The 27,837-nt window shown below is 36.6% G+C and overlaps 2 protein-coding genes across 4 annotated transcripts; one reads left to right on the top strand and one right to left on the bottom strand.

The window, feature by feature from the left end:
• Nucleotides 1–531: 531 nt before the first annotated feature.
• Nucleotides 532–4,017, bottom strand: LOC113489539 (shieldin complex subunit 3-like). The gene has a single exon (XM_026865319.1). It carries the CDS (start codon nucleotides 3,768–3,770, stop codon nucleotides 3,021–3,023), a length of 750 nt encoding a protein of 249 aa, XP_026721120.1. The 5' UTR covers nucleotides 3,771–4,017; the 3' UTR covers nucleotides 532–3,020.
• A 1,227-nt stretch (nucleotides 4,018–5,244) lies between these two features.
• On the top strand, nucleotides 5,245–24,999 carry TRIM23 (tripartite motif containing 23). Of its 3 annotated transcripts, none has more exons than XM_026865317.1 (11): nucleotides 5,245–5,343; nucleotides 5,931–6,093; nucleotides 15,059–15,180; nucleotides 16,082–16,355; nucleotides 16,983–17,165; nucleotides 17,697–17,912; nucleotides 18,964–19,098; nucleotides 22,556–22,685; nucleotides 22,794–22,904; nucleotides 24,284–24,408; nucleotides 24,753–24,999. In XM_026865317.1, exons 3-11 carry the CDS (start codon nucleotides 15,125–15,127, stop codon nucleotides 24,930–24,932), a joined length of 1,410 nt encoding a protein of 469 aa, XP_026721118.1. In that variant the 5' UTR covers nucleotides 5,245–5,343; nucleotides 5,931–6,093; nucleotides 15,059–15,124; the 3' UTR covers nucleotides 24,933–24,999. The 3 variants fall into 3 exon arrangements, with proteins under 3 accessions (XP_026721118.1, XP_026721117.1, XP_026721119.1); XM_026865316.1 differs by having other exon boundaries at nucleotides 5,259–5,379; XM_026865318.1 differs by having other exon boundaries at nucleotides 5,261–5,379; nucleotides 16,077–16,355.
• Nucleotides 25,000–27,837: the final 2,838 nt, after the last annotated feature.

The raw sequence follows: 27,837 nt of genomic DNA on the forward strand, positions 1-27,837 counted from the left end.
CCAGGCTATAAGGAATTGCATTTACACCCTAATCTCCAAAACATACACAAGATAAGAGTTACAAGTCTAAAACCCTACATTATTTATACAATCACTGTTTCTTTTTGTCACAAACTTTAAACTCAAACCAGCAAAACCATTACAAAAGCCTCAGGAACACACAAAAACCCTATTTTAATGATACTGATGAAATCAAAATCATTCAGATCTTGCTATTAAAACCCCTCTACTTCAAGAAAGTGGTATTTTCAGTGGCTCTTTTAACTCAAGAATCCTCAAAATGACATTATTTGTATTACAGATCTAAGCATCTTAAAATAATTCCATCTTCATATAAACCAAAGGTCCTAATCTTGCATCTAGCTTCTCAAGAAACAAAGTTGAGCATTTGTAACCTTAGGTATTGATCTGAAGATGCAAAAATCCCTGACTTGCTTTGCTTTGAAACTTAAGAAACATAAACCCATATCATTTCAGAAAAACTAAAAATAAAAAATAAACCTGATTGCAACTGACAGATGTATTGTGCTTTTTTCTTTACATCTTTTGTACATTTTATATGTCTGGTCAATATTTACTATTTCCAGTCATGTAAAATATTAAGTAATTTCAATATAAATTCCGGTGTAGTGAGCTGTATTGGTTCACAAGAACTTAAACTACTATAGAGCAGACCTATGCAAGCTAGCATTGACATAAATAAATCTGTTTTCAGGTAAAAAAGGTGACACATTCTCTTTGTTATGGTGAAAAGTTGAAAAATATGACCTCTGAAGGCTTAGAACCACGAGGTAAATAAAAAGTCACCGAATATACAAAACACAATACATGAAGAACCAGATTCAACACTGAAAATGAAAAATATAAATACTGATTTATACATGCATATGAACTAAGCATTTCTGGAACAGTTCAAAATGAAATTCTGGGTTTCAGTTTGTACACTGGTGTTAACCAAGACCGTAATAATTCCACAGAGAAACCAAATGTTGTGTTTAGTTTTTATTACATGACAGTTATCCAGCTAGAGTGCTAACAGCTAGCAGTGTGGGGATCATTATTTACATACAAGCAACCCAAAGCAGCAGAAAGCTGACAGCTACCACTGAACAGCGAACATCAATCTCTCTGTTTATCAAATGTTTGTTTAGCTCTTTTGTTGATATATTAAATAAATATGGTGGGACTGTATTATTGACGGTTACCTAATTTTTTTCAAGTCTACAGTAAGACCATATAAACTAGTACTTGCTCACTGTTTCTAAAAGAACAGTTACAGATCAAGTGTAGTCATGTTTAGAACCATAAATATAGATCATGGAATGAAGTCAAAACATAAATAGCTTAAAAATGAAAATTATCATATTTAATAGGATTACTAAATTAATATTAGAAAATATTGTATCTTTGCAGGACAACTTCTCATCTGCTTTCTTCTTAGATCCTAGACACAGAATACAACATTAAAGAAAACCAAAATCACAATGCATTCTACTTCTCTACATCTTTAAAAATGCTGATGCACAAAGAAACTTTTGTTACTAATTTGTGTAAGTTCAGAAAAACAATTTCAGTGAAATAACTTGGCTATATAAACTTTAAAACCAATAATGATGCTCAGTTACTCTACACAGCATTTTACATCAGTTTTGCATAGTGGTAATATTACATTTCAGAAACACCCTAAATGTCAATATAAATCCCCCTTAACATTTATCTAAAGTTTAGAAAATTCACGTCAATGATCCAAACTGAGCAATATTCTTAATTTTAAACTACAAAAATATATGTAATGCCTATAATAAAATGTCATTATTCCAACATGTAAAATAAAAATATAAGTAAAAGCCCAAGGGGATTCTATTTTGTTTTTACACAGGGGGATCTCCATTATGCTTATGTACACTTTTATTTATGATCAGTGCTAATGATAATCTCACAATCTACAAATACCATTCACCTATTTTCCCCCTTTTCCAGATGCCACAGCCCTTGACCTCCAGCTACAGCAAATTTATCTGGAGATAGTAAGGGGTGCCTCAGAGAAATTCACACCCTTGCAGTCATATCGATTCCAGTTCAACTGTTCTGCCGACCCTTCAAACACTGAATTGAGCAGGGACAGCATGACCTTGAAACATTCTATTTTCTCAGCTGACAAAAGGTCATGCTGATCCCAGCCTTTTATCACAGTAAAACACATTCAAATCCTCAGAGACCTTTACCTTCCATACAGACAACAAATAGAGGTTTACAGATAGAAGTCTGTTTTCTTAATTTCCTGACCTGTAGCTGGCAATCAGCGCTTTCTTGTTCTCAAATATAATTAGAGATAAACCACCAGTAACATCAGGAAAAAAATCTTACTAACAAAGTCATAAAACAGCAAATGATAAGTTGTTCATTATTCTTCAGCTTCCACTGAAGCTTTAATTAGTTTTTCTGAGAAAATACAGGTAATGTTACCAAGACAGCATACACATGCAATAGACAGTAAGTTTGTATTTCATGCGGAGTACTATGCCTTCAATTCAAACCTCCTCCCTGACTCTACTTTCAGGAAATAAAATCAGATCTTGAAAGCCTTGGTGTCAATAATAATCACAGACCCTTTATAACAACTCACTTTAAAATACTTTTCCTTCTCCTCATTTCAAAGAAGCACAGTGAAGATGTATGTTGTTTGAGTGAAAGCATAAATTTTATTATCTGACAAAACTTGCTATAATAGTCTGGAATTTTTAGTTTGATTTTTCTCCTTTAAACCACTGAGGTAGAGAAAAGCTACAAAATGCAATTCTAAGCCAAACAGAAACTTAGTAATCTTAACAGAAACCATTGATAAATCTCCTGGCAAAACAAAGTTAATAAATATATTATTACGGTTAAAAAAACCTGTAGCAATATTAAGTGGTTTTCTGCTCATTAATTCATCAGTGTCCTAAAGTTTGTATATTCTATGCTGCTTAAAAACTCTAGTACTTCAGACAGCAATTTTATTAGGAAACTCTACCTTATGATTATAAACTAAATATAATTCCAAATTTATGTACAAGCAAATTCATTTTATCAGTAAGGCTAAGCTTTTCCCTAAGAATATTTCTAACATATTCACAGTATAGTATATCACAGAAAATCCATATCTGTCCCACAGATCTTTGGATAGTAGCATTGCAAGATGGCAATTCGTTCTGCTTGATGAGTCTATTCAATTTTATCCAGATGTCCTCCAAATTTTGATTATTACAAATAGACTGTTCAATTGTCCACTTTGCTCTATAAAATGCATGCAGTTTTAGTCTTTCCAAATTACTTTGCAGTTCTTGAGATAAAGGAAGAATCTTTTCTTTAAGCTGAGGGCTAGGGAGAGAGACACTCCAAGACCTTTTCAATTTTTGTTGTCCATTAGGTGGTGGTTGTCCTGGATTCTCCAACTTAATTGGTCTGTGAATAGTTTGTGCTTGGATTAAAGTCTGCCCAAGTTTCATGTCAGTCTGAAACTCAAGGAGATTTTTTGTGCAGTCATAATCAGGAGATCCTGTGACATACTCTGAAGGTGTAAAACGTTGTTTCAATTCTTCTGCTTCCTCACAAGAAATAACAGGTGGACTCTTTTTTGGTTTGAGGGGAAGTCTGTATAAATCATTTGGAAACCAGGGTGTAAATCTTGGTAACTGGCGAATGGGAAACTCCTTCACTGCTGCTTCTGCAAATTTCTGCAGTTTTATTAGATCTCTCTGATGTGGTCGATAATGCAAGACCACTTCCATGCTTGTACAGTAGGAATCCAGTTATTCTTAGGAAAAGGAACAGTCTCTTGGCTAGGATTCTCAAATTTAGACTGAAACATCTTATTTACAAGAATTTCCTTGCCTCGTGCTGCAAAGATCAGTAGAAAACAGGACCTAAAGTGGAAGTATTATAAAAAAAAAAATATACTACCATATTAAGAAAAATATTGCTAGGATCTTTTACAAAAAAAGCAGCATGTAGTAAAAATAAGCCCCATATATCTATCTATCTATCTATCTATCTATCTATCTATCTATCTATATATCAGAACATTCTACTTTATCCAGGCTGAACATTAGTGACTGTATGCCATCATTACCAGTGTAACTTCAGTACGCTAACATCCATATGCATGCAGTTTACTCAACACCGTCTTTTCCAGGAATATTCTTCTACTGTCAACATCTCACACTTGGCATCCATCTGTCATTAATCTTGCTATAGTGCTGGATGCATATTCAAAGACATAAAATTACTGCTACACTTTACCAGACAAATGTACCAGACAACTCTGTTTTTTCAAAAAGTGTTTTCCTCCTACACTTCAACTTTTTAAGCCAGGGCACACCAAGCAACCAGAAAACAATGTGTGTTTTACAAAAATCCTTCCTGAAATGGTACTGACCAGTAATGCAGTTTTTAAGTCACAGGTTAAAAGGGAAACGCTATAGGCAAATTTGTCTGCTTCCATTTCATATCAGAACTAGACGTACACTTTTAGTCTCAAAGCTTCTGAGCAATACATGCAGACATCCTTTCAGTCCTTACGGACCAGATAACTGCTTAATTTATCAGACTATTTGAATAACTAAAAGACTCATTAAGTCTTTAAAGACAATAATTTTATACACAGTTGATTTCTTTCATACAAAGATTATATTAAGGGGGGAGGGGAACTTCGAATTCTACTATGAAACATTAACTTAACATGCACTCTCTTGCTCTTCTGTTTTTTCCTTCCTAACAATTCTGCAATCACTTCAGATTCTCAGCCAGAGATCAGCAATATACAATGACACTGTCAAGATTTTGTTTAAAATAGTCACAATGCAAATAAACGTTGATACTTTTCTTACTTCTTTTCCAAAATCTGCAGCCACTGCACCAAATTCAATACAAGCCTAAGGATTTTACTGGTTTCTTACAAAAGAAAAGCTTTTTGCTTTTAATTAATTACTATCAAAATGCATTTATAATGTCAGCTGATGATGTTTGTGTTCTCAGTTTTTGGACTTTATTTTGCGTGTGTACGTGTATGAAAAACGGCTTGCTGATCTCTGAATTATGGTTAACAGGTTTTACTGTGACATGCAGACACCATTAAAAACTCTCTCCAGGAGTGTTGTAAAACTAGTAAATGGGCAGAAGATGGGCTTTGAAATCATCTACACACTTGCACTACTTTACCCATCTGAGCCTCGGCCGTGCGGAGCCGCGCTGCCGTGGGGTGCCCCGGCGCGGGCTGCGAGGCGGGAGGTCTCAGCGTGAGGGGAGGGGTGACTGCCCCGAAGAGGAGCAGTCTCGGAGAAAACTAACGCCCAGCTCCCTGAGGTGGTTAGTTGACGCTGTTGTCTTACGGATTGTTGGGTGAGGTTTTTTTCTTTCTAGATGACGGTCAATTTCACTTTTTATTAGGGGTTTAATATCTTCCAGTCCCCTGCTGTTTGTTCCTGCTACTTGGGTGCTGCATTTGTAGCTTCATAAACGTCTAACTTGGTATGACTGACCTTCTGATGTGCATCAGCTATGAATGGAAAATTTTCTCCAACGGCTGATGGCCAGTTTTGGCAGTGTCTTGCCCTCCGTTTTCTTTTCGTGTGAGAACGTTTCTGTTTACTTGGTCGTGCCACTTGACCAGGGCTTTTCTTGTGGCATTGCATTAAGTGAAGTGGGCAAGAACTGGTGCTTATCCAGTGGGACTCTGAAGAGTTAAAATATTCTGTTCATGTCTATTTATTTGAGTTTTAAATATCATTGGTATGATCATTATTTGTGTGTACAAAGTGAAACTAATGACCCAGCCTATTTGCTGTGACTGTAGGAACTTCTGTAATACAGACAGTTTCATATGGCTTACGGTATGAAGCTTTGCTTTTTTATCAGCTCAAAACCAAATATGATCTCTTTTTAAATTATAGGTTCTTGAGTGTGGAGTCTGTGAAGATGTGTTTTCTTTGCAAGGTGACAAAGTTCCCCGGCTGCTTTTATGTGGCCATACTGTCTGCCATGACTGTCTTACCCGGCTTCCCCTTCATGGCAGAGCAGTTCGTTGTCCTTTTGATCGACAAGTTACTGAACTAGGTAAGAAAATGTAATCTAAAGTTCTTAAAACCTGTCAGCCAAGGATATCTAGAAGGTAATTCTAGATACAGTTTCTCCACTCAGTGATAATATTTCCAAGTAATGAATGCACAGTGTTTCTTTTCATTTGGAGAACTTCATAGCACTATTATGCACTAGTAAAATAGATATCTTAGTAAAAGGAAAGTAAAGATTTTTATCTTTTTCTTCTTGAACCTAGACTTGCAAGCTTATAACCTAAAGTCTTTCTGTACACCTATATTTACAAAAAGACTAATTTTAAATTAGTGTCTACAGGTTCCTGAATAGGTATTAATTTACTGCTGTTTTAAATGCTATATAAACCATGCAATTGAATAGGTAGTTTCTTTGACAAACAGATTTGTCTGGATGAAGCGATATAGAGGGAAGTGTTGGTGATAACTACCCTTTTTAAAAAAAATGTAATTCTATATATGCAATAACTGATAGTGACAGCTTATCAACAGGAATTCCCCTACTGTAGGAGTATCTTGACAGCATTTGAAAGGATAAGATACAGCTTTTATCCAACAGTGGAAGTTTATTTTAGGCAAAAGATGACACATGCTATTAATTCCTTCAGAAAAGGAATTTCCTATTTAACATAGGGTTACAGAGAAGATTAGTTATCAGAAGAATTTGTACCAAGAAGAATTTGTTAACAGAACTGACTTAAGCAGTTTTGAATAGTACAGGGTAAAACAGCTGTTGGAAAGAGGAGAATCTTAAGATGAGGAGATTTCTAATATAGTAATCCATGAAAGAAATATTTAACTCTTAAATTCCCTTGAATAAGTATTTACTTTGCAGTAAGAGAATCTGCTAGACTGCAGATCAAACTGAGAAGAATACGCAGGCATTCTGTGGGATGCTTTCATGGAAATAGGGGTCAGGAAAAGAAATACCAGCAACTCTGGATCGGGGGAACTTCTCATCCTTCCCTCCCCTCTATTTCAGGGCATGTGAGAAAACAATCTCTGTTTTTCACCCATTTCTGCAGCTGCCATTCTGCCATTTAATGAAGTAGTCTCAGGAAGCTGTGTAGTATCTAAATCTAGATTATAGGATTGCTGCCAAGAGAAAGTTCTGTTGAAAGGAGAACTGTATAATCAGGATATAAAGCTACCTGTATTGAACAAAGTTTCTTAATCAGTAACTGTGGATTTTACGGATGCTTTTAGATGGTTGTTTGACCTGTACAGTTCAGCAGATAGACTTGCTTGTTTTCCTTTGCTCTTATTAGTAAATCACTTAATCCTATCTTAGTCCAAGTTTTCCTAAGGCATCTTGGGAACTTTTTGAAAGAAATACTGAGGAATCTATATGTGTACAGATGTGGCTGTATTTTCTCCCTTCTGAAGTGGACATGGTTTAAATTTACTTGTCTGTCTCTTAACCCCCCCCCCCCTAAATATAAATATAAATATAAATATAAATATAAATATAAATATAAACTATATGGGAAGGCAGGGTTAGAGTACTTTGTCAATCAGAGTTTCCAGAAATACGGAGTCTGCAAGTGAAAATTGACAAGACGTCGTTTACATGCTTAGAAAGATACACTAATAGTTCATGGAAAAATACTATAAGAGAAAATACTTATTAATGAACTGGTAGGACTAAAGCCTGCTCAAACCATATTACTTGACAGAGTAGACTAAACATAGATTTTGGGGGTTTTTTTCGGGAGTTCTTTGATGAAGTTGCCTGTGATTAATCTTTTAGTGGAGAATTTTAAATGAGTATATATGTGTTGAAGGTATATGAACTGTACAGTGTTTTTCTTCAACTGGATTAACATTCTTTAACCAAAATGATAGAATGGAAAAGCTTTTTCCATTTCTAAAATTTTGAAGGCATATGTTCTGGAGATTGTGTTGACTCAGAATATTTAAGGGAAAATCTATAAAATGGTCTTTGTAGAAGAGGAGGCTCCTCTTAAAGCATTTTCCTTAAAATATTTTCGTTTGGGATAAGAGTTGAATCATTTCTTGCAAACTGCTTTCTCTCTTCTGTGTTGGATTAATGTTTTGTTGGTTGTTTTTTGGTTTTTTTTAAAAAATGGGACCAGGGAACTGTTGGGAAAGATGTGCTTATTTACAGCTTCGGAGTGTCTGGCTTTTGACTTTAGCTGAGCAGCTCTGCTTCATGCTTTTGAAAATGACGTTTGTATTGTTGGCTGGAGTCAGTCTTAGTATCTTCCCTGTCAGTCTCATTCCTGGCTGACACGCTTCCTGCTGTTCATGTCTTACTCTTCTTCTGAGAAAAGACAGTCAGGTTGTGTAGTGGTATTGTAATGGACACAAACATCCCTTTTAGGCACAAGGATGAGATCACTGGACTCTTTTTCATTTGTGACCAAAGCAGGATTTGAGCTAAAGTCAGAGAGATTAAATGGATGTATTTACCAGACTCGTCTTTTAGTGTTTTTAAATATAAAATACTTGATCAGATGTGTTGAAAATATGTATGTTGAATACGTAGTAATTTTACAGTAGGTTTAGTGTAAAAAGAAGCAAAGTGGCTGCTTCTTACAAAGCAAAATGTATTTTCTCAAATAAGTAAAAGTCATGGTAGATACCAGTGAAATGAAACATGACTTTATGGTAATATATGTTTTATAGGGTGCTTACTAACATGTATCAGAAAATCTCAGGACATGTAGTTAAAAAAAAATTAGTAAAAGCAATGTAACTTTGTTTCTCCTGACAGCTTTAAGTTATGAACTAGAAAATAAACACAGAATACCTACAGACTTGTCTTTTCTGTTGGTTACATTTCGGTAAATTAGTTCTACTTTGATTTTTCTGGCTTGGCTTGGCTTTGTCTTCATGCCAGATATGGAACAGAACTAACATGATTGAAATCTGGTACAAGAATGTAAACTGAGGAGAGAACTTTCTTAGTTTGTTGGGTTTTTTTGTTTGGGTTTTTTTTTGTTTGTTTGTTTTTTTTTAATAAGATATTAAAAACTATGGAATAAAATAGTTTTGTAAGAAATGCTATAATGACTGAACAGCTTCTTCCTCTCTCAGCCATATCCAATATTTGCTTAAAGGCTAATTTGCTACAATTTGTTTCATAAGTAGATTTATCCTTTTGGTGCATGTACATCCATATATGCTCTGCTATTAATGAGTATCTGGATTAGTGGCTAATCAGGAGATACAAGGCCCACATTAGTATCTGTAGTCATTATATTGTTACTGTATTTTGTTTACTGTAGTAACTGAAGGTTGTGCACAGTCACTTTGCTGTGGGGTGGTGCTGTTCTAAACACTGTAGAGGAGAACCACCTAGCCATTTTTCTGTGGTTTGCTTTCTTTGAGTTAGTGTCTAGAAATCTGTCTAGTTACAGTCTCAGCAAATCCAGACTCTGTTTACAAACTGATTTGGCATAATTTAGAGTGTAAAAGTGGATATGGCACTCTGTATTTCTTCAACTTGTAGTAAGAGGTGATGACTCTTCTTTGCTCTGTGTTACAAAAACCACTGTGATCCTGCTAGGAGTGCTAGAGCTAAAAAAAATAAAGCTCTGAAGTCAGAATATATCAAGGCAGATGACTGTCCTGGTGCTAACTGTAATTCTGGAGGACCAGATCATCACTGCTGTAAACTCTGTCAACATCTGTTGTTTGCAAACAAAATTTAAGATACTACTACTTTTGTTCACAATTTATTTTGTGGATTGCAGTGAGATTAGATTGCATGTTGGTAATGCCACCTCTATCGGAGAAGGCTTCTGCGGTGGAACTGATAACTGCAGAGAGCACTGACATGCCCTTGCTTCATACCTAGCTTCCAAGTTACTAACCAGTACCTTGATAGGCGTGTTTCCAGAAACAGCAGATTTTATAAAATTAATAGTCTTTTAATGGTAAGCAAACAGATAGTGTTGTTTTGTACCAGCTGAGGCTGTTGGAGGGGAGAGTAGCTTATATATACTCACATATATAGCTATAGGAAAACTCTGAACTCTCTCTTTTTTCTGTGAGGCACTTTTATTTTGAGTTTGGCCACTGAGAATATTATGGTTGATGGTTTAAACTGTGGGTAAAAATGCTTAGGAGAGAAAATATCATGTGGCAAAACTGCAAGGTACCCCAAATTATGTTTACGCTTTAGGTATGTTGGTTCCTGTTCACATCCCTCTTCAGAGGTACCATAGCGTTGTTGCTCTCGCTTTGTCCCCATGTGGCATGCACCTCATGAAATTACTTCTTCTTCCCTTAATGGGAAAACAATTGGTATGTGAGCATTTCAGTCTTCCATGTAATTGTGCCTAGTCATGTGATGCAGCCCTTCTCCTGAAGCAGTACTGCAGGAAAAATGTTGCTAGGTAGTAAAAGCACTTGCATGTATTTCAAACAAGTTTTGAAGTCTCAAGACCAAAAGCCCGTCTCATTTTTATTGTTTTGTGGCTCTTTGAGTATAAGAGAATGTTGTGATTTAACCCTGGTGGGCAGCTCAGCCTCACGCAGCTGCTCATTCACTTGCCTGCAAGTGAGACAGGTGGGAGAATCAGAATGGCAAAGGTGGGTTGAGATAAAGACAGTTTAATAGGTAAAACAAAACCTGTGCACACAAGCGATGCGAAATAAAAAATTTATTCACTGCTTCCCACTGGTAGGCAGGTGCTTAGCCATTTCCAGGAAAGCAGAGCTCCATCACCTGAGTAGTTACTTGGGAAGACAAATGCTATAACTCTGAATGTCCCCCTGGCTTCCTCCTCCTTCACCCCAGCTTTTATTGCTGCGTGTGATGCCATATGGTATGGAATATCCTTGTAGTCAGTTGGGGTCAGCTATCCAAGTTGTGTCTCCCAACTTCTTATGTACCGCCAGCCTGCTCACTCTCAGGGCAGTGTGAAAAGTGGAAAAAGACCTCAATGCTGTGTGAACATTGCTCAGCAATAGCTAAAATACATGAGTGTTATCATCCCTGTTTTCATATCCCCATACCAGCTACTATGAAGATAATTAAATTAATCCCAGCCAAAACCAGTACAAAGAGCAATTCTTAATAAGCTGGAGCTGATGATAGGAGGACTTGCATATCTGTTTGTTTTGGGGGTTTTGTTTGCTTTTTCTACTGTGTATTCTACTCTTCCATACAAACAATATTGGAACATATCTAGCTCTTAAAAAGTATTGCCTTTTACATGATGACTGTATTTGAACAAAGAGCCTTTGTAGCAGGGTATACTCTCTGTGCTGCAAATCCAGGCTCCTGTGGGAGCTCAAGATCCATATTCTTTGAACCGTGAAAATGCCGATTATTCTGTAGCTGTGTGTACGAAGGTGAGGAGCAGTGAAAGGTGAGTGTTTGGGGTGGGTAATTTGTTTTGCTGGTTCTCATAACTGCCTGGTACTAACAGTAGTTGGTGTGTCTCTGTTCATTTGGAACAGCACTTTCACATTAATGATACATCAAAATCTATGGAGTGTTTGATAAATCTCAGTACTGAAGGAGGAGGACTTAATCTGTATAAAATCCGTGGGATGCATATGCCTACTAGACCATGACAGGGCAGCACAATTTAGCAGTTATGAAGTGACACTCAGGAGAACCAGACAACTTAAGTTTGGTTCATATTCTTAGATGGGTATGTTTGCATGGAGTGTGAAGCAAATACTTGAATTACAAAAGCAGCATGCATATGAAATTTTGCCCAAGTGTGGTGTCCCACACTCTAAAAAGTAACTGCAGCAACCTTTTCTTGTCTTACAAACAAAGTTCAGAAGTTTCATCATAAAGCAAGATGAGACAATTTCAGGTCCTGCAGATTCTGTTTAAATACAAGGTGACTTTTCCACACACCTTCTTAGCTATGTAAGTGTACATCTGTCACTACCCTGGGCACTGCTGGTAATGTGCTTTCTGTCATTCTTCGCAAAGCTATTCCTGTATTACTAGGCATTAATACCTCCCTGTTTCTTTTCCTAAAGTTAGTAGCTTCTATACACTTAAGTAAACATCTGACAAAGAGGTAAGGGCAATATTATGTCACAACACTAGTGTCCACATCTTGCCTTCCTTTGAGTGTACCAAAGAAGTGTTCTGTTAGTATTCAGCAGTGATGCTAGATATAATTAAGTAATTTATTGAGTTTCTCCTTGTTCTCATATCTGTTGTTTCTTGAGCTGGTAAAAATGTTACACGATCATAGTCATTCATGGGTTAACTCTGATTTATTTATTTTAATTTTTTTTTTTTAGGAAAACAGGATGTTTGGAGGTTTTAATGAGGATTGGCTTATATATCTGTGTTTATCAATTTTGATAGATTGTTGTAAAATCCCTGTGACAACAGCAAAAGAGTTCATTGTAGCATTGAGGCTGGAGGAGGAAAGAGCACTTGCATTTCTTATCCCTTCCAAATTAGGAATTGTTAGCAAATAATTACACGATCTATCTGGATTGGCATGTATTGATACTCTTTGAGCAGCCTTGTTAGTGTCAATGAGGAGTTAAACTAATTCTGAACTGTGGAGTAGTAAGTGTTTAGTTTGGGCAGTAAAAAACTTCAAAAGTTGATCTGCCTCTGATTTTAAAGAAGAGTAAAACCACACCCAAACCTACAACCAGAAGTGACAGTCATTCTGGAAATTCATAGTGAATTCAACACTAAGCTCTATTAAAAATGCCTCTCTATTCTTGGATCATCTGTCTGTAGTTGGTCGTCCCTGATTTCTGGAAGTATATAGTTGTGATTCAGCAATGGTAGTCAGCCTATTGCAGTTAGTCAAATGTAACTTTCTAGGTGTTGTATATTGAGGATAACCTTAGATTCTGTTTACTCAGTCCTTGAAAATGGCAAATATCCCATTTGAGGAATATCTGATAGCATACTACTGAAATGTTTGTTTTCTGTGTAACAGCTCTGCTGAGATGGAAGTTGCTAGGTGCTTTCTGCATTACATGTAAATTACTTTATAAGAGCCGTCTCTTAAGAGTGCAGGAGCAGGCAATTCAAAAGTGTCGGAAGTCAAGCAAGCAGGACAGAAGGCTGGCTTCGCTGAGCAGGGTTCTTCTAGAACTTAGGTGGAAAAGGAAAGTGTACGGACATTGTAAACAAGGACAGGCAACACAGGAGATGCTGTTCACCACTGTAGGATCAAAATTCCTGTGGCCAAAGCTTAATTCAGTTCAAGCTGTCCAGCAGTGTGAAGGACAACAGAAAGGGCTCTCTAAAATATGTTAATAACAAAAGGAGAATCAAAGATAGCATAGGTCCATTGCTTGACGAAGTCAGTCACCTCACAAATAGGAGCATAAAGAAAGGAGAGACATTTAATCCTGGGGTAATCCTGGTTATATGTACGAACTGGGGGACAAGAGGCTGGAGAGCAGCTCTGCAGAAAGAGATCTGGGGGTTTGCATCAATGGCAAGTTGAATATGAGTCAGCAGTGTGCCCTGGCAGCCAAAAGGGCTGGCTGTGTCCTGGGATGCATCAAGCACAGCATAGCTGGCTGGTCAAGGGAGGTGATTGTCCCCCTCTACACTGCACTGGTACAGCCCACCTCAAGTACCGTGTGCACTTTGGGGTGCCTCAATGTAAGAAGGACATCAGGCTGGTAGAGTGTGTCCAGAGGAGGACAACAAAGATGGTGAAAGGTCTTGAAGGCAAGACCTAGGAGGAACGGCTGAAGTCACTTGGCTTGTTCAACTTGGCTTGTTCAACTCATGCCAAGGGGTGACCTCACTGCAGCCTACAACTTCGTCAAGGGGGGCAGCAGAGAGGGAGGTGATGATCCTCTCTCCTTGGTAACCAGCGATCAGGCAAGAAGAGATGGAAGGAAGCTGCATAGGGGAAAATTCAGGTTGGATGTTGAGAAAAGGTTCTTAATAGAGAGAGTGGTTGGTTGTTGAAATAGGCTCCCCAGGCAAGTGGTCACTGCACCAAGCCTGTCAGAGTTCAAGTTGCATCTGGATGATGCTCTTAGTCATATGGTTTAGTTTTAGGTAGTCCTGCAAGGAGCAGGGAGTTGGACTCAGTGGTCCATATGGGTCCCTTCCAACTCAAGATATTCTGTGATTCTAATTCATTTGGGAAGAGAATGAGAGAAGAGAACGGGACAACAAGCTGGAGGGTGGCTTTGCAGAAAAGGACCTGGGGGTGCTGGTTAGGCTACTGGTATCCTGGGCTGATAAGGAAGAGTGTTGCCAGCAAGTCCAGGGTGGTGATTCTTCACCTGTCCTCAGTACTGCTGAGGCCACACCTGGAGTGCTGGGTCCAGTTTCAGACTTCCCGGTACAAGAGAAACGCCGAGATACTGAAGCAAAAGGCCAGTGAGATAATGGACTGAAGCATCTCTCATATTAGGAAAGGCTGAGAGATACTTAACAAGTATCTGAAGGGAGGGTGTAAAGAAGATAGAGTAAGGCTTTTTTCAGTGACAGAACTAGAGGCAGTGTGCACAAACTGAAACACAGGAAGTTCTGTCGGCACATAAGGGAACCATTTTGATTGTGAGGATAACCAGGTTCTGGCACAGGTTGCCCAGAGAGTTGGTGGTATCTTCCTTCTTGGAGATCTTCAAAAACTGTCTGGGTGTAGTCCTGGGCAACTAGCTCACTGTACATAGGTATGTAGAATATTTTTATGATAAACATTAGGGTTTGTGTTTAGTTGTTAGATATTGCAAGTTATTTTACAAATGTTTTTACTGAACTTTTGTAAATTTTTAATCTTGGCGTCTTTTTGGCAGGGAAATTTCGTGTAAATATTAAGTTGTTTCATGATGGAAGGGAAGAAGAGGATGTAAGAGTAGTGTGAGCTTATGTAGAAAAAATAGTAGTGGTATCTCTAGTTAATATCACTGTGGTTAATGTGCTCTTAACATTTGTCAGAATCTCGTGGTTTGTGGAACTTTTCATGATGGTATTTGCTTGAGGTTTTTCTTCCTCTCTTCCCCTTCCTTTAACTCTTCCTCAAAAATAGGAGATTCTGGTGTCTGGGGCTTGAAAAAGAATTTTGCTTTATTGGAACTCTTGGAACGGTTGCAGAATGGGCCTGCTGGGCAGTGTGGGACAGCAGAAGAAGCCATTGGTCTATCTGGAGAGGTATCGAGTTTTAAAAAAAAAGCAAGAATTTGTTACATTTGCTTAAAGTTATCTTTGTTTATATATAAAAAAAATAAAGTCAGTTCTTTGCCAAACGTAATTTCACTAACAGTGCTGTTTTCTGTCAATATCTAGTATTAAGACTTCAGTTAATTGCTTCATAATTAAATGCTGATCTGTACTAACTAAAGCAGAAAACAAAAAGGTATTGCCAAGCATGCATACTCTTTTTCCTTTCTTTAGGCTTTTGAAATTTTTACAAAAGGTCACTCATTTGGATATTTCAGTTGTAGTGAGTTGACAGCTTTCTAAAACTTCTTAGAAACTCTTTCTAAAGACTACAGCTCTTCTTGCATTGTTGCCTTTTATAGTCCTTCAATATTAATACATCAGGTGATAGTACTTTATTATCAAAACTATCTGCTTTAATCATTTCAGTATTAACAACTGGTACTCAAAAAGTATCATGAAGTGCCATTCTAGGAATAGGTAACTGTCCTAAGTGTGTATCTGTCCACTGGTGTTTTGTCTGTCTGTAACTTTGTAATTCTTTTTTATATAATGACTGCTGTGGAGGAAATTAGTGGAACCTGAATTACTTTATCCTCCAAACCTTTACAACTTCCACTGAAGTTTGGATTTATAAAATCACTGAACACTTACAGAATAATTTAATGGAGTTGACTGTATAGGAAACCGAGTTTTGTTTTTTAAAAATATATTGAGAACTTAAAATCAAGTTTTCAAATAATCCAAATATTTATTATTATGTAATTTCTAAAGAAAGTCTGTTTGCGGGCTTATATTGTTGTCAAGTTTTCTGATTTTTCTCAGTTATTGGGATTCAATATTAACAACTTCAGTTGTGTTTTTGTTTTGTTTTTTTTTTTTGTTAGAGTAGCATTCGTTGCGATGAAGATGAAGCCCACGTTGCATCTGTATATTGCACTGTCTGTGCCACTCACCTGTGTGCAGATTGTTCCCAGCTTACTCATTCTACAAAGACACTAGCAAAACACAGGCGTGTACCTCTTGCTGATAAGCCTCATGAGAAGACCATGTGCTCTCAACACCAAGTGCATGCTATTGAGTTTGTTTGTTTAGAAGAGGGCTGTCAGGCGAGTCCTCTTATGTGTTGTGTCTGCAAAGAGTATGGAAAGCATCAAGGTCATAAGGTACTGCTAATAATCTGTTTCTAGTCATGCCATCGAGTGGCTTTTATAATTATTTATCCAATGAAAGTACAAAAGCTTATGAAGAAAGGAGGGTAGATTCTTGATATGTCTTATATAGAGGTAACTGCATACTGTTCCTTTGTTTTCCCTTCATTTCAGATACCTGCTATGATAAAATTACAAGAAAAAAAATTTGTTTTTAAGACAACAATAAATTATTTGTATGTTAAGATGGACAGTCCCTTCATCCGTTGCTTTTCTGAACTTCTCACAGCATTCAGTCACCAGTTCTGAAAGTTGTTTTCATCATGCAAACAGTAGGCTCACCCAACCTGGTGTGCCTGGTGGTGGGTGGCAGTATAACCACCCTTCTTTTTTCATAATTGATTATGGTACACAGACAAATCTGTGTGATTATTTGTGTAACTGCTATATGCCTATCAGAGTCTCAGCATAATCTGTAACTCCTGATTGCATTTTAACTTGCGAGATGGTTTTAAATTCTTGCTTTTCTTTCCTATATATATGTATATACACACATGCATGTATTGAATATGTAGTAAAATAGAAAATATTATTAAGGAAGTTATTTATGATTAATCTTTGATATGCTGCTTTTAATTATAGCATTCTGTCTTGGAACCAGAAGCAAACCAGATTCGTGCGTCCATTTTAGACATGGCCCATTGTATAAGAACTTTCACAGAAGAAATCTCAGATTATTCCAGAAAACTAGTTGGAATTGTTCAGCATATAGAAGGAGGAGAACAAATAGTTGAAGATGGAGTTGGAATGGCCCATACTGAACATGTATGCCTTTTTTTTTTTTTTTCACAGAATATTTCCTTTTTGTAATAACCAAGATAAGGAATTTCTTTGAAAATTATGCATAGTTTTTATAAGACAAGACCTTAAGTTCTTATCTCTATCAAGTTGGTATTGAGGCTTAAGCCGGCAGATAGAGGGGAACTTGTCATTGCAGTGGTTTTAGACTGCATGGAAATAGGGAGGCAGTAGGGAAAGCTGTGTAACTGCTAGTACGGTACTGAAAAACTGTGACCAACTGCATCTGTTTTCAGGTGCTGTGATGCTATTGAGGTTTTTCCCTGGTCATTTTTAGTAAGGTGTGTATACATATAAGTAAGTTACTTGATTATTGAAGTAATTTCTTGGAGGAACTTGGTCTTAGGTTTGGTTAAGACTTCCAGTATCACTGGGATTTGAACTGTGATGTAGCCAAGGAGATGTGAACTTAAGTTAGAAACTGAAATAGAATGAAAAATGTGCTTCTGGAATCAACTGGTGTCCTTAATCATCTGGATCTCCTGACTGCAACACTAGGTACCAGGGACTGCAGAGAATGCTCGCTCATGTGTCCGAGCCTATTTTTCTGATCTTCATGAAACCCTTTGTCGTCAGGAGGAAATGGCTCTTAGTGTTGTTGATGCTCATGTGAGAGAGAAGTTGATATGGCTTCGGCAACAGCAAGAAGACATGACCATCCTATTGTCACAGGTTTCAACAGCTTGCCTTCATTGTGAAAAGACTTTACAACAGGTGGGTTGGCAAGTGAGCTGTTACATATGGCAAGGTACATGGAACTGCGAATTAAGTTTAGGGTGCAAATGAAAAAGTTAGATGTTACTCTGCATTTCTTTTCCAATGCTAAAACAATAATGATATAACATGAGATTGAAATATTCATTACAGAGGGGATTAGGCAGGGATAATAAGTACAAAAGCATGAAGTCTTCCAGTTGCTGGACATCCTATGGCATAGTTCCCTCGTCTGGTGTAATTTTTGGTTGTTTGTGAAATTAGTGGGAGGGTGAGATGAAACTGAACCAAAAAGCATGCAAGATTTATACAAAGGACTTTGCAGTTGCAATTACCAGTATAGGTGTTTGAAGATAGTTGTCACATGAGGCTGGCAGGAAAAAATAATTTTTGGTAGCACTTGTAATATGGGTAATTCAACATATTGAATGTGTGAAGAAAGTGGCTATATGAGAGCATCTGATCCATTATTCACTTAGTGATTTAGTGACAGCAGGAAGTTAAGAGTATATGTGGTGAACAGTAAACAGAGTGTGAAAAGTTACTTCATTAATGTGTTATTTGTACTTGGTTTTTAAATTTGTTTAGAGCTAGTGTCTCTTTGCTTAGATGTACTTTTGACTATGCAAATGTTACCATCATTGGTGGGTGGATATTAAGCTTTGTGTTATGTGTTCCTGTATGCTGCAAAGCAGCTGCTCTATTCCAGTTGCTGAAATGATGTATGAATGATACAAATCTTTATATGTTACTTTACTATATCTTCTAATTTATAGCCTTAACTCCTAAAGGACTAAGAGAGGTCAAAGGAAAAGTTTTTTAAAACTACAGAACTCCTTAGTATCAATTAAGTATATATTATCTGTTAAGTAAGGATGACAAGGCCTTCACGTTTGTGTAGGAATTTTGAATACTTCTGTTTTGTAAATGTGAGTTTCTTTAACTAGAGTATTTCTATTTAAAATGCTTGATTTCCAGTCAACAGTGTGGTTGGTTATTTAAAATAAGTTACTAAAAGAAAGGCATTCTTTTCTTTTCTTTCTCCGTTTAGGATGACTGCAGAGTAGTGCTGGCCAGACAGGAAATTACAAGATTGCTAGAGACATTACAGAAACAGCAGCAGCAATTTACGGAACTTGCAGATCATGTACAGCTGGATGCTAGCATACCTGTCACTTTTACAAAGGTATTCTTAATCTCATGAAAGTACAGCTATCCCAAATGTAATTTAAAAGAAAGCAGTAATAATATATGTTCATTATGATGCTGGTTTTGTTAGAGCGAATTTATGCTGTTCAGTATCACTTTGAGCCACAGTGTCTTATCATATCATGAGTGCCCGCTGGTATTTGAATAACAAAACCACTGTTCTGTTCTAATCAATGTGAGAAATGCTTGTTTGATATTGTCTGCACTGGTACCTTTGAACATTAGCTGCTTTCTTTTAAATGTATAAGACAGTATTTGTGAATTCTAGAAATGCCTTTCTTTGGAAACATTCCTGATGTATTGTACATTCAATTCAGACCTGGAATCTACCCCTTGTTTTTCCATGTATTTTTGGCTTTTTCATGATAACAGCATAACTTCCGCAAAATGTTTATTATTTCCTGAAAATTGCACACCTATTTTTAAGTGCAATAATGCTATTATAACTTTCAGTGTATAATATTAAAAATAATGTATTTCCTTTAATTTGGTAAATGAAAATTTGTCTTACAGTTGCTTTGTAATCACCGATAGTTTAGACACAGTTCATCTTTTAAGTAGGTTGTTTTTATTGCTTTAATATAATTTTAATACCACCTACTCTTTAAAAGGGATGAATTTATTTGGAGTTTGAGAATGATGATATTTTTAATGTAAGAGAGTAAACAAGTTTGAAACTGTAAAGAACAAGTACTTTGGCTTGTGGGGTAGTTTTGGTTCTGAATGGGTGAAAGTGGAATAGTATATATTGTTGCTGAGGTGAAACTGGGAATTTAACTGTTGCTTTTGAAGCTTTTATTATAAGGAAATGGATGCTTCTGTGGGGATTCTGTCCCAGTTCTTGTTGATGTCAGAAATAAAATTTCTTCCAAATAATGTGTTTTGTAACTTCAGTATGTTTGAATTTCCATATAATACCTGCCTTGTCAGATCAATAAATGCAGCACTTCTGTCCCTCCCTTCCCTATTTAGGAGAGACCAGACTTAGTCCAGTCAGGGAGACCTCTTCTGCAAACTCCCATCGTTCCATGAATGAATCAGCATTCATATTCCACAAATGATGAGTTGCATTCTGTGTATTCAGAAGTAATTGATTCTGCCATCTCACAGGACTGAGTCAGAGAGGGCATTTCGGATGTCTGATTTTGCTTTTAGGAACTGTTCATCTGGCTCTGAAAATTTTGATTGCAAATTTCTGAGCACTTGGAAAGAGAATGGTTGCAGCCAGTTAAGCTGCAATAGGAGATCTGAAATGGAACTTGACTTGGGGGACCTGGAAGTCTTCCAGTGTGTTTCTACACCTCAACTTTCTTTAGAGAGAAATGGGGCTCCTATTGTTTTTCTCCTGTGACAAATTGGCATTTTTATGAAATCTTCTCAAGCTTAGATTCTGAATCACAAAGGTGCCAAAGCAAATGTCATTTTTCACAAAAAGAGCAGTGACCTTAAAGTAAGGTGAAAATAATTACTTCAGCATGGCATTTTTTGGACTCTTCAGTGCCTTTTGCATACTTTTTTGTGTTCTTTCTCTTTACCTGCACCTTTCCTGCTGACACATTTGTTGAGCATCTGCACACAAGTTTTTCTTCTCCACGAGATAACTCTTTCTGATAACATGCTGTGTTGCAATGTTGTCACTGAATTTGGCAGATTCGGCTCTGAATCCAAATACCTATAAGTTAGAGGAAATTTATTAAAAAGCAAATAAGTCTCAATGTCTTATTTTACAAATCTCAGATATTCAGTTAGCCTTTTGATTTTGGAGTATCTGCCTTGTGTAGTATCAATGCTGTAGCCCTGAAACTACTCAGCTTGTACAAGTTTATTTTGCAGATTCAAATAGTCTTTTTCACAACAGATAGTTAGCCTGTGGACATCTATGCCAAGGATCTTCTGGGCCATTAATGTCTGTGGCTTCAAGAAGCAGACAGATTCATAGGTGAATCATCAAGATCTGTTAGTTGCAGAAACTGCACTGTTGGCTCAGTAAGTCCATGAGCTGCAAGCTGTTAGACACAGAGAGGATGTTTAGGGGAGTTATCACCATGTGCTTTCCCTGTACTTTCACATGTATCCACCTTTACCTAGTTTCAGACAACATTCTAGATTACATGGACCTTTGATCTCACTCCTACAATCGTGATGTTTCTGACTTTTTGTGTTGTAGTGTTTGCATTTTTATTTTTAGAAAGCAGTTTCTCAAAGTGGTTTTAGTCTCTTTGGAGATTGCAGTAGCATAAGGTGATTAAAATTAATCTGTACTGATTGTTCTGGTGGTATACTACTTCATCTGTGACAGAGCAGAGAATGGAGTTGCGTGTCATGATGACATATCCAGCTATATAATGGATCCTCTGTGTGGGTATATATTTTTATCTGTGTATCTTAAGTCACATGATGTAGGTGTTTATACATCCGGTCACACTGGTGCATGTTGGTCTTGTACCAGGAGAGGTTATAGCATTTTTGCACTCAATAAATACCATTTCTAATGCAAGAAGAAATAAAAAGCTGTGTGGTGTAGACACAGATTTTTGTGTGTTGCTTGCCCAGTACAGTGCTGTCTGGAATTGGCAAGAAAACAAATGTGTTGCCACATATTTCTGATGACTGAAACTCTGGTATTTCATCAAGATAGCATTTCTAAGTACTTCAAAATATGTTTCAGGGATACCTAATAATCTTAGTTTACGTTATTCATTTTACAGTTTACAGTTTGCTGATATTAGTAATTCCACTTGATCACAGTGTTAGTGTCAGCTTGTTCGATACTCATGGTAGCTAGGTCTAAACTACAAATAGGAAGTTGATGCTCTTTTCTTGTCCCCAAGCAAGACCTGAGGGTTGGTTTTTGTTTTGTTTTGGTTTTTTTTCACTATTTCAGATTGCTGTTAAATGCTAATAATGTTGCTGTTGTAATGTGATAAAGGCTTGGAAGTGGCTTGAGGTAAAGAGGCATAGCTATTGAGCCTCCAGCAAGGAAGCAGTTATGTAGGTGAGGGCATTAATAATGTGACAAAACATAGTGGAAAAGCTACAAAACCAACAGAGTCCTTTGGTCAGAGAATTCTGACTAATTGCTATGAACAACTCAAGCAGTTTGAGCCAAGAATGATGAAAGAATTTTATCAAGTATAGACATACTAGCTGTCTTTTATCAAGTATAGACATACTGGCTGTCTTTCTAAAAGGCATGTGATAACTTGGGCAGAAGTTTAAAAGGTTCACTACAGAGATTATTGGATATTTTGGCTTGCATGATTGCTGGAGGTGATTAGTGATTGTGCCTCATAATTTTGGAGTCCATCCATTAAATACATCTGGTTTTGGAGTCCACCATTTACAAATAGTGACAAGGTAAGTATCTTAAACATAAGGGTTTTCTAATTTAGTTTCCTAACTTGCTCTTGTTTTGTGTATCCTCTTTCTTCCAGGACAACAGGGTACATATTGGACCAAAAATGGAAATTCGAGTTGTCACTCTAGGATTAGATGGAGCTGGCAAAACAACTATTTTGTTTAAATTAAAGCAAGATGAATTCATGCAACCAATTCCAACAATAGGTTAGTAGCAACAATTTAGTGATTTTTTTGAGTGTTTGACTTATCTGTAAAATTTAATTATTTTATATTCATGTAGAACAAGATTATAAAGTAATATTCTTATTCTAGGCTTTAATGTTGAAACAGTGGAATACAAGAATTTGAAGTTTACTATTTGGGATGTAGGAGGGAAGCACAAATTGAGGCCCTTGTGGAAACATTATTATCTCAATACACAAGGTGAGACTAATACAACTGTTAACTGTATTTTGTCTTCTAGCTTGTATTTCAGAGGCAAAGAGATTATTAATAACTAAAAAATTGTTCATCTAATGCAAAGTACAGCTGCTAGATTGACGAGCTAAGAAATTTCAATCCAGCTGGTTACAGTGTCTGCTGTATGATAAAGGTGTATTGTCCATAAATCCATCAGACAGTTCATGGAGCCAAACAAAATTAGAATCTCTGTTAAACTGGTTCTAGCTGACCACGGACAAGGTGCAGCATTCCAGAGTTTGCATAGTGAGAAGTAGTACTTGCCAGGTATGAAATTTAAATAGCACTTGGAACAAAATATGACATTAATATCATTCAGGAGCCTTTAGAAAACTTTAAAAAATTCTACAAAGTTCTGTAACTTCTGACTTATTATTGCAGTGTAATATCTGGTTTGTAGACTAGATTACTGATTCTGAAAATATTGATCTAAATGGTGCTGACTTAGGTATTCATGCTGTCCTTCTGTAAATCATCCATAGTTTATTCCAGTTTAGAAAGGTGTTCCTCTTCATTAAATGATTCAAAATTTTCTGAAATAACTAGAAGTGACAAACATTAGTTTATGTGCTCCACTTTGTGCCTTCATCCCAAACTTTTAACATTTTACATTGTTGATCTTTTCAAATGTTTAATAAATCATATTCTGGGATTTCTGTTGTCCTCCTAAAACTTAACCCCACCAGTAGCATGGAATCATGTCTGCTTTGAGGAATTGTATGTTGGAGAGAAATCTAAGCAGTTAACCTGGTGTATACCTGCAGTAAGTTTTGTTAAGTTTCAGTGTTGGGGGTTTTTTCATTGCAGAAATCATGCATTTAAATTCTGTCCTCTAGCTTTCCCTTCCTGACTCTCCAGTGTTTCTGGCATCTTGTGGTTTTCTGTAGTGGATAGTAAAATCTATGGCTGCTGTGTCGGATCCATGACAATCTTCTCTGGATTGTGTGGTCTGTAGCTGAAGGAAGCTGTGCCTATTTGACTGAACCTGTAGATTTTACAGTCAGTTAAGGGAAACTGGAACAAGAAATGGTTTAAACTAAGATAATCAATCCACACATAGTAAATCTTTTTTTAGACCTAAGTAGTTAAAATATCACAGCCTTTATGTTAGACTTGGCAAAGAATTTCAGGGGTTTTTTTTCCTTGTTTCAGGATTAATTCTGTTTTTTGTCAAAAGTGTAGAGGTGTGTAAGGCATTCTCAGTCCTGGCTTTGAAATTGAAGCTGTGCGCTGCTGAGAAACTTCATGTAGAAAACTTAGAAAAAAAGAATTGTGTAAGTTGAAAGCTAATTTTAGAGTTTTTATCTGAATAAGTGTAAAACATTTCTATCTTTCTTTCATAGCGGTGGTGTTTGTTGTTGATAGCAGTCACAGAGACAGAGTCAGTGAAGCACACAGTGAACTTGCAAAATTATTAACAGAGAAGGAGTTGCGGGATGCCTTGCTCTTGATCTTTGCTAATAAGCAGGTACTTATTTTTTTCACTCTGTAACTCCTCAGTTTGGGTATCAAATCCCAACTTTCTGAATTGGGATTCTGCATGGGTAGGGAATGGTAATATGGAAAGCAGAAAATATGTTTTCCTTATGTTTAATGTTGGTAAAATAAGTTATGCTAGAGTGCTTAGTAGGTCCAACAGCAAGTTTTTATTTTATGGTAACAAGTAGTAAGTGTGCAACTGTTTTATTTGGCTTTTGTGTTTTGAAAGCTTTTATGTGATATGTAGCTTCAGTGTAAGCCATTGGTTAAAAATAAAATGCTGCAAACATAATACAGAAGAATAATTGAGTCTTGTATCTGATTCTGTTGCAGGATGTAGCAGGTGCACTTTCAGTGGAAGAAATCACAGAACTGCTGAGTCTCCACAAACTCTGCTGTGGCCGTAGCTGGTATATTCAGGGTTGTGATGCCCGAAGTGGTACAGGACTTTATGAAGGATTGGACTGGCTTTCAAGGCAGTTAGTGGCTGCTGGTGTCCTGGATGTGGCTTAATTTTACAGTAGCTGCAATTTAAGGTTGTAGTTTACTGTTTTGTTTTGTTTGCAGGATTTAGGATGTTGTTGCCAGGTCTGCTGTCTGAAGAGGGGACTTTATTTAACTTGATGGTTAGAGAAAAATATAAGCCTTTATCCTAGATTGGATAATTGGTTCAGTAAATTTGTGCTGTTACAGTGTTTTTGAAATCTGATACATTTACTGGTATGGGCTTGTTACAAGGGTGCCTTGAAATGATTTTTGGTGAAATTGGTTTAGTTGTTATGATTTAAAATTCTTCCCTGATAAAATATACATTGGAGTTCATGTCATAATTCTAACAAGGTTACAGTAGTTAATGGTTGTCAGAAAAATTTTGACTGGTTTAGAAATACTTTCCCAGGAAACGATTCCAAAATCTATCTCAAGTTATTAGGATAGTGAGCTATGTTAAAGAGTAGCACCATTTGTTTCTGACTAAAGAATGCATTCATCTAAAGGTGGCATTGAAAATCACTTGCAAATACTCCACAAAAAGAAAATGTTTCTCCCATTATTTATTAGCTTCCCTGTTTGTTACCAGAAGGCAGTATAACTGGGCAAATAAAACTGATAATTGGGAACAGTGTTGCAGGGCTAGGGGGCTGTGGCATTGTTTAGCTAGTTGTTTTCTAGTTGTGGTGGAAGAGATTATTTGGGGTTTTTTGTTAATCGGACACATGCTAAGTTATTTATGGACAGATTATAGTGATACTGAGGTGGAAGTGTTTTGTGCATGCCTGAGGATATAATCTGCCTTTAGAGATTATTCTTACTCCTCAAGAAGTCAAATGAAGTTTAAAAAAAATAAAAGCTTCCTAAAAAAATAGTGTGGTATAATGTCAATCCAGCTGCATACTCTTATGTAGAAGTCATGTTTCCAGATTAAGGTAGTAGCCTTCAAATATTAAATAACAACAGAATGTAAAAGCAGTGCATAGTAATTATAACTCTTAGAAGAGCAGATGGTAAAATCCGGTGTAACTTTCCATAAATAGATTTTTCAGTTCTTACTGTATCTTCTACATGGAACTGTTACCAAAACCTTCATTTTTGAAGATTACTTATTCATAAACCCATGAAATGAGTGTAGAGCTGTTTAAATTTAGAGAAGACTTCAACAACTTAGTGATGACTCTTTTTTCTGCTGCACATGCAACTCTGCTAAACAGTTTTATCTGTCTGGTATGTGCACCATAATCTTTGGCCCTCCTCTAAGTGCACAGCCACTGCCAATTGAAGAAGCCATGCCACAGACCTCTTCATGTAGGTAGAGGAGCTACAGAGGTCATGACCAGTAGATCAAAACTGCATATCATCACTTTTCTTACTGGAGTAGAGGTGAATCAGGAGAACCAGACAGTGGAAGTGAGCAGGGTTGTTTCACAGAAGGGTAGATGTTTATGCCACACTGAAAAAGTGTGTTTACCTGTGAGAGCGTTGAACCTCACCTGTCAAAGAAAATGTATCCTATTATTTGTGGCTATGGCCTTTATTGTAATATTATCAATTTTATGATGTTATCACACTACATACTTTAGGTAAAGCCAAGAATGTAATAAAAAATACTTCAGTACATTTGCACTTTTCTTCAAGAGGAAACAGTAATACTTTGTCATGACACTTATTTGTAGTTCTCTCTTGTTACTTAAATTTCATGTAAATGGTGTTAAATGCAGCCTCAGATTCATCAGGTCTAATGACCTGAACAGTAACAGAAAGAACACTAAGCTTTGAAGTAGTTAAATGTTTGTGAAATTTGCCTAAATGCCTATATATATACATAGATACCAAGAAGGAATATTTACTCTTTCTCTGGATGAAGTGATAAATTTGGAAATAGTTTACAACAAAGTGAAAGGTGTTTTTTTGCACCTACCGAACTAAAAATAGTTCATCCTTGCCAGCCTGTAACTTTTTGCACAACAGACAGTTGGCTGCCCTGACTTGAGAATCTGCTTAGCCTGTAATGCACAGCAGTCCTAGACCTAGTTAGGGCTGATTGTCCCTTCACAGCACTCTTGAAAATATGAACAAGGTCTGCAAAGCATGGTAGATACCTTTTCCTGGAATATTTTTAACAGAGAAGACATGCATTCTTTACAGAAAAATCCTGATTCTATAGTTTTATCTTTAGCTGGCTTATGCTTCACTTATACATACCTCTCTAGTTCTACTTTTAAAATATTCATGGTGACCAGTTTGGATTTTTTTATAACATTACATTTGAGGGCAGAGGAAAAATTCTCACTCGTGCCTATTTTTGAGTACAAAGGATTGTTTGCAATACATGGAATGCTACCATAAAAGCATTTTTAAATGGAATTTATTTAAGATGACTTGAAGTAACTGTGAAAGTGTCGCATTAATCTATGAACTCTTCAGTGTAAACAGGTACACTAAGAGGTTTATTTGTATTATACACTCGCACTACATACAAACAGCTTTAGTTATAAATTTGTTTCACCAGTTTTACTGAACTTTAGTTTTTAGTGTACTGACTTATGCAATATGACATTGGAATATTTCCCCAACTAGAACTCACACAAGCATTACTAACTATGGGGATTATTTGAAAAGACTAAACAACTTTTCCTAGGATTTTGAATCAATTGTGAAATCAAGTAAATACAGCATCCAGCGACTGTGTTGTGGTTTTCTTTAAAGAATCTCAGCTCAAAAACCGTATGTCTAGGCTAACTGAAAAAATAGTTTTATCACTTGATACGGTCTTACTGTATGCTATCTTCAAATTTGTTGTGGACTATGTGATACCTGAGGGATTTATTCTGAGATAGTTCTTGCTCTGAACTGTTGGAGTAGGTGTATATGTTACGTTAAGATTTCTTAGAAAGGGCTCTTTTAGTGGAGACAATTCACAAGC

The sequence above is a fragment of the Athene cunicularia genome (assembly GCF_003259725.1).
Source record: "Athene cunicularia isolate RWA chromosome Z unlocalized genomic scaffold, athCun1 chrZ_part1, whole genome shotgun sequence".
Classification (NCBI taxonomy): domain Eukaryota; kingdom Metazoa; phylum Chordata; class Aves; order Strigiformes; family Strigidae; genus Athene; species Athene cunicularia.